This window comes from Engraulis encrasicolus, chromosome 21 (genome assembly GCF_034702125.1).
Source record: "Engraulis encrasicolus isolate BLACKSEA-1 chromosome 21, IST_EnEncr_1.0, whole genome shotgun sequence".
NCBI lineage: Eukaryota > Metazoa > Chordata > Actinopteri > Clupeiformes > Engraulidae > Engraulis > Engraulis encrasicolus.
The window spans coordinates 19,792,057-19,799,556 of NC_085877.1; the positions used below are offsets into that span (position 1 = coordinate 19,792,057).

A 7,500-nucleotide genomic window follows, 5' to 3' on the forward strand; every position below is an offset into this window, starting at 1 on the left:
GTATCAAAAAATATTGTATGCTTGCAAATTAAAAGCTGAGTGTACTTCTGTGTTTACCGTATGTAAGTATGTGCATCATTTGCATGCACATGTGTGTGCGTGTGTGTGTGTGTGTGTGTGTGTGTGTGTGTGTGTGTGTGTGTGTGTGTGTGTGTGTGTGCGCGCCTGTGTGTGTGTGTGTGTACTCACTTGCCAGGGTAGCGCCATGCTTTATGCAGTTTGCCTTCAAAGGATGCCCAGCTTTTGCTCTTGGTGTCCACATAGTACTCATAGATGGTGTCCTGTTGGGCAGACGGTTGGAAAAAAAAACACATATTTTAAAGGGAAATGGGTGGATGAATGAATGAATGAATGAATGAATGAATGAATGAATGAATGAATGAATCTTTGCAGTTTGCACCCATCTCTGGCTTTCTCATATCACTGGACATACAAATACATGCTTGTTGTTTGCTCGACTGTGTGTGTGTGTGTGTGTGTGTGTGTGTGTGTGTGTGTGTGTGTGTGTGTGTGTGTGTGTGTGTGTGTGTGTGTGTGTGTGCGCGCGTGCGTGAGTGTGTGTGTGCGTCTGTCTGTCTGCGTGTGTGTGTCATTAACTGTGTGTGTGTGTGTGTGTGTGTGTGTGTGTGTGTGTGTGTGTGTGTGTGTGTGTGTGTGTGTGTGTGTATGTGTGTGTGTGTGTGTGTGTTTGCCTGCGCGCTCACGTCCATATCCCTTTATTACCTTATTGGGAAATGTACCCTCCAGTTCGCGTAGGAAGTTGTCTATCTTCTTGCGTCCATCCTCGTCCACAGAGGCGCACAGAGACCAGATCAGGCTGAAGAGGAACCACAGCTCCACCATCTGCACAAAGTGCTCTGTATCACGGGTCACCTGGTACAGGGGGCAGAGGGCAAAGTTCAAGGGTCAAGGGTTTTTTATTTTTATTTTTTAATTTTATAATTATTATAATTGTAGCACTGTTATTACATTCAAATACATGTTGAGTTACATTCTCATTCATTATGCTACACAAAAAATAGTGGTAACACTGACAGGACTCTGGGGTCAAGGGTGAAATAAACACTGTTAAAACACAAGTACTTTAGCCAACTATAAGTAGAAAGGTGTCTTTCACTGCAACGCACTGCAAAGGTAAGGTAAGGTAAGGTAATATAAGGTAAGGTTTATGTAGGATCAACTACTCCCCCTCCAGTGGTTTCTACAGTGAAGTCTCAATGATGTTGAATAGTGGCCACAGATCAATAGCTTCCTAACCAAAATCCATATCATGATTGAAAACAAGACAATAAAGTCTACATACGGCAAGCTACATCATTACTGCTCAGATACAGTATGTGGTGTTTTGGCTGGTACAAAGGGCAGAGGTTAAGGGTGAAGGATCAATAGTTTTTTGTTTTTGTTTTAACTAATCTCCTTGTGATGGCTTGAATGTATTTATGTAATTACTAGCTTCTGGGCAACAGATTTAGAACACAACAATACGTCAGCATATCAGCATGTCAATAGACAGAGTCGATGTGCAGAGGGCTGATTATCAATTTCTTGTCTTGCAAGGACGGCAGAATGCCAGAAAAAATATGCGGGAATAAATACTGTATGCCCTTTAGTGTGGACATATGCTTGTCAGTCCCTCCAGTTTTTCGCGATTCAGCGATCGCGTGGATTCATGCAAATTCAATGATATTCCGCATAATTTCACGATGCCACGTAATTCCTGTAAAGCCGCATTTTTCCCGCAAATTTTCCCCTTTGTCCCCTTCAACATTCTGTGGAGTTTATAGGCAGCTGGCATCCAGCATGTTGCATTGCTGCCACCTACTGTTCAAACTTCAGTGACACTAAATGTGTGCAGCTATTTTGACACAGAGGATTCCCCTTCCGCCTTTATATTGGAGGACGGGGTGAAAGGTTAGACTAGCCAAACACCCACTCGGGAACGGTAACGTAGCTAGGTAGTGATGGCGAACAGGTCCCACTTGCCGACTAACATATCGGCCTCCGACAGAGCCAAGCAGTATCCGAAGTACCTACACGAAAGTGGAGGCAAGCTTTTTTGCACTCCATGCAACAAAGTTATTGACCATCGGAGAAAGTCTACGGTGCAGTATCATCTGCAGGGCCAAAAACACCTGCGAGCCGAGGACAAATGGCGCAGCAAAACCGCAAGACAGGTGACTTTGACGGATGTGGGGAAAAGAAAAACCGTCTCAACAATTGAACGTGAAGAGGTAAAACGCAGTGTTATTCTTGTCATGTGTTGGCTGTATGTTGGATGGCCTTTTGTAAATGCGTCGAATTTACTAGCGAACCTGTTTGGGGTGTTATGGTATGCTAAAGTTATGGGCTGACAAAGACATGTAATGTTTGGGTTTGTGTTTTGTTGCAGTAACCTACAGTATAGGCTCCCGCATTATTTGAAAGAGTTTATACGTGGTTGGCCTGGTTTTTAATTGTTAAACTGGCCCTTCCAACAACGTTTTAGTGGAAAATCCGATTTTAAGAATGTAAAAACCCTGCCACATTCTTTCTCCCGTTAATGCAATGAAACATCCTGATTGGCACCCCAGGTTGATGAGCTAATGAGTAAACTCGCCTGTGTTGTCCACAGGCAGCATTTTTAAGTTCAAGTTCAAGTTTTAATTTGGATAATTTTGACAGAGTAGTACAGCAGCCCAGCCTCCCATTGATTTTATTTTAATTTGTGTAGGCCTAATGAATGAGTTCTAAGTACTTTTGGGAATGAGTTCTAAGTACTTTTGCCAGCAAGTTTGCAGGTACTGCACTGACCAATAATTTTGATTTAATGTTGTTTAAAATAAATAACATGAATGAATACCAGATGGCTGTGGCACTCTCTTGTGTGTTTCAGCAGACTAAAGTCACTAAGTATGTGTGTGTTTTTATATTTTCTCCCCTACAGATATGTGAAGACTGGGTCCGCATGTTCACCGCGCTCAACACACCACTGTCTAAGACAGACCATCCCTTGGTGAGACGCTTCCTCTCAGAGAAGGTTCTAAATGGAGGGAGTATTCCACAATCTCACCAGCTACAAGAGAAGTACCTGGGAGAAGTGTATGAAGAGGAGATGATTGAATTAAAGAAAAGGGTGTACGGGAAACCTGTTGCAGTGATCTTTGATGAGACCCCGGATGTTGAGGGAAGGTGTGTTCTGAACATTTTGGTAGCGCCCCTGGAGAAAGATGCGGCTGGAAGGATTATCGCTTACTTGGCCAACACCATTTTTTTAGAAGCTTGCAATCATTCCACCGTCTCGATGGCTGTAGTGAAAACCCTACAGGAGCTGGAGATCAACAACGAAAATGTGATTGTATTCGACACAGACAATGCAGCCTACATGCTAAAAGCATACAGAGAAGCGCTGAAATCGTTATATCCTAAGGCCATACACATCACCTGCTTGGCACACATAATGAACTTAATTGGAGGCGCTTTCCGCAAGCCCTTCACTGAACTGAATGCATTCATGATGTACTTCAGTCAGATGTTTTACATGGCAGGGGGGCGCAAAAGAAGGTACCTGTCCCATCTGGCCTCCAAAATGGGAGGCTCCAAAGCTACAATGGCACCCAATCCATGCTCTACACGTTGGAATTCCTGGTTCTCTGCAGCAGACTATCATGAACGGCACTTCTCTCTCTACAGCGAGTTTCTTCAGTCGGAAATGCAGGTATGCGCAAAGGTGTAAATTATTCCAATTAATAATCATAAACTCCTCATTTATCATTACATGGGGGACTGTCAATTGCATAGGACTTGACTTCTTCCAATAGGCCTACTCAGATGATGGCAAAGAAATAAGTCAAAATGGTAGCCATCAGTTATTAGCTTAATCTCATCATGTGCTTTGTGCTCCAGCCCCCCCCCCCCCCTTCAGGTTTGCGGTCGTAGCGCACCACTGTCTTTGGAGAAGCTGCATGATATCTTCCAAGATCCTGCACAAGTCCAATGCCTGCAGATCCAGCTGAAGATTGTAACTGACAAGTGCAAGGTGATGCTACAACTGTTAGACATTTTCCAGAGCAGGATCCCCATCACCACGCAAGTTTTTGACTTTCTTGAGGACCTGCAGATGAACTTTGCTGCTAACAAAGAGCTCCGCAAGGACGTATGTGCAGAGTACTTCGCACAATTTCCTCTGCCAAGGGACCAAAAATGTAAAGTTCTTCAGCAGGTTGAAGCTGCTTTCAGTGCAGCCGAAGACAAACTGTCAAAGTATATGTCCAATGGACAACCGGCTATTGACTTTTTTAAGCAGGTTCGAATCTTCAGACCGAAAAACATTCCTTTCATGCCAACAAGCCCAAGCGACTACGATGCCATCCCTGGCTTTGCCTCCATTCCACCGGAGGAGCTTGGCAATTACATAAACAAGCTCGGGCCAGAAGCCCTTCAAGCTGCACACAATGGGTCTGTCAACCATGATGTGTTTTGGCTTGGTGCACAAGACAGGCTTCCAAACTTGAGTCATTTGGCCTTTAGGTATATGAAAGCTGTGTCCAGTTCAGCTGATGCAGAACGCAGCAACAGCATATATAAACTCATTCTCTCTAACAGGAGGAGGGCAACATCATGTAGGAACATGAAGGCTCTTGTGTTCCTGTATTACAATCAGAGAGTTCAGTGTGGTGTCTTGGAATCAGATGAGCCAATTGAAGTAGACATCTAAATTGGACAGTCTTATTTTCTTTTTTATCACTGGAAAAATTTTTTTCTTCTGCACTTTGAGTGGGTGTGTTATCACTATTGTGATGAACAGCTTTGTAGTGTGTTTGTAGTGTTTTTATACCGAGTGGTTTTCTACAGCTTTTGACTGTCCAAGACAAATTTCCTGCTGGATACATCTGAACTTGCCTGCCACCTGAATTACCCCCATGTCCAAATGTAACTTTTGTAAATGTAATTTGTGTTGATATTTCTACAGAAAATTAAAAGGAAGTGTGTTTCTGAATCTCTCTCTCTTTTGTCTTCAGCCTGCTTAGACTGATTGTGGCTTTCAGTTACCAAAAAAAACAAGAAAGGGGCGCAAAAACTTTGCAAAAAATGAGAAAATGCTGCAAAATCTTTGCAAAAAATGAGAAAATGCCGCCGCAAAATCAGGCATTTTGACCGCAAAAAACACAAAATCCCAGTGCAAAATCCTGGAGGGACTGGCTTGTGTCTTTTAATTGGGTTAATGCATGACCAGTGGATCTGTACATGGGTGTACTGTCAAAGCAATGAAGCAGGACAGAATTGCTATGACCTGCATTCGTCCTTCACTGGCTGACACTTATACCAATGACCAATAACCACGAGACTGAAACATGAACCTTCTTGTCTCAATAATGTCAAACAGCTTTTAATCAACCATTTATGAGAGTTAATCAATACCCTCTGCAGAATCTAGTGTGTCGACCCTAATCATAAAGGGCTGTATTCTAACACCTGCGTAAGTTAAAAAAAGCGTGCAACAGCGCCTCCGCGCTTACTCAAGTCTGTGACTAAGCGGGGCTAACGCAGGATTTCATCAGTTGTGCAATTTGGGTGGGGCCAGGCCAAAATCAGGGAGTTTCTCATTTAAATTAATTCTAAGCGCATTCTCCCGTCCACTTACGAGCATTTGCCTGTACACGCATCAAAGGGCTGTAGTAAGGTCAAACGCCACTATGAGGCAAAATGTAATATTGCATTTGATGCTCGCTTGACTCACATTTTGAACATTTTACAAGGTATGCTTTGTTGATGTTCCTTACCGTCAGCGTGAGTCCAAATCGAAATTCAATTCTCTGTTGTATTTCTAAACTACACAATTCCACATAAACATTCTACATTAACTGTGGCAAAATATGACGAGCTGCCCAGAGCATATTCTCATATCGGTGAACTTACAAACAAAAGCAAGAAATTGATTAATCAGTATGAGGATCATATCATGTTGTGCCCACGGACTGCAAACGAAACCAAAAACACCTCGTTGCACCATGCGCAAGTGGACAATGCACGTCAGACTAAAAGAGTGCTGTAAAAAGTCGTCTGGACAGCCACCCGATGTAGGCCTGGCCTATTCAAAAACAACCTTCACTATTTTTATTATGTTGTAGCCACGTTACGTAAAGGCTTTTTATTGCAACTCCTCCACTTCTGTGATTATTGGAACTCGTGCATATGTGCATGAAGCCCATTAAACTTTCTGGACTGATCCCCGACATACAAAGCCACCATCGACCTATTGAGGTAGGCTGCAGGTCGTCCTATCTGTTTTAGTAAGACACAAAATATTTCCTGAATCTCATTACAGCTAAAGGTAAAAAGGTAGGCCTACATATCAGAGCATGTCTTTGGCATTTCTCTTCTCTCTATTACACCCCATCTGCTGCGTGTTTCAGTCCTGGCTTGTTGGCATTGCATGCCCATGCCCAATTCTCATGTCTGCGCAGCGACACAAAGTAAAGTCTCGAGTTTTTCATGACGATCGATTTCCTTGCTCATTCTTCAGCATGCATGCAAGTGTCATATGCTGACGGACAGCTGAGATCCCCATATTAATGTCACGTTGCTGCTGTACAGAGAAGCGGAGAAGCGCTTTTAAAAGTCAGCAAATGCAATGTGTTTGTTACTGTGGGAATTAAGAGGCAAAGATTAGCATTTTAAGTCGCTTTTTAATTTCCGGAATTGTCTAAGCAACCCACCAAACTCCATTTTTAAAAAACGTTTCATCATGTTCATTATTTCAATCAACCTGTTGCTGCGCTCCAAAACGCCGAGCTACAGTTCCCCCTAATGGGACACATCGTTTCCATCTCATTATCTCACCTCCACTACGCCTTGTGTTTGTGGAGAGGTGCAGAGGTTAGATTTTGAAATGCCTTTGCACGATAACTTTTGGCACATGGTTTCCAAATTCAAAGTTAAAGTTTTGGATTTCAGTTTTGGATTTGGACAGAATGGACTGTCAATGTTTTCACGTGGTTGATCTGAAAATCCATGCTCCATATTTTAATGGTAGCCTCAACTGATGAAGTTGGCAAAGACTCACCCCCCCATTTAAAGGACCAGTTCAGTCAAATTCAACATGCAGTTGTAATGCTCACACTACCCTGGACTTGTCAGTACCTGAGATTTTTTTTTCTTTTTCGTCAGCCTTTTCCGAGATCCTGGTCATTGTAATGGGGGCAGCACTTTGTTTACATTTCAAAAAAACATTTTTATTTATTCCTAAAAGCATCCAAAAGATTATACAATATCAGCAGACAACTAGCAAACAGTGGTACCTTTTGGAAAAATATTTGGAGTAGGTCTATGTTTTTTTTGTTTTAAATGTAAACAAACGCTGCCCCCATTAGAATAGCTCATATCTCAGAAAGGGCTGAGCCGAAAAATGTGGCATCATCGGGTACTGACAAGTCAAGGGTAGCGTGAGCAATACAAGAGCATATTGAAATTGACAGAACTGGTCCTTTAACATATATCACGGCCATGTTGGGCTACGCGCTG

General features: G+C 42.8%; 1 protein-coding gene across 1 annotated transcript in view; it reads right to left on the reverse strand.

Annotated features, from left to right (window-relative positions):
* Positions 1 to 7,500, reverse strand: part of dnah2 (dynein, axonemal, heavy chain 2) — a 453,668-nt gene that overhangs the window by 116,855 nt on the left and 329,313 nt on the right. Inside the window, exons 49-50 of the mRNA XM_063186341.1 lie at positions 724 to 873; positions 190 to 281 (exon numbers count right to left, since the gene is read on the reverse strand). Coding sequence (XP_063042411.1) covers positions 190 to 281; positions 724 to 873 — 242 coding nt within the window. The remainder of the gene's footprint in view (positions 1 to 189; positions 282 to 723; positions 874 to 7,500) is intronic.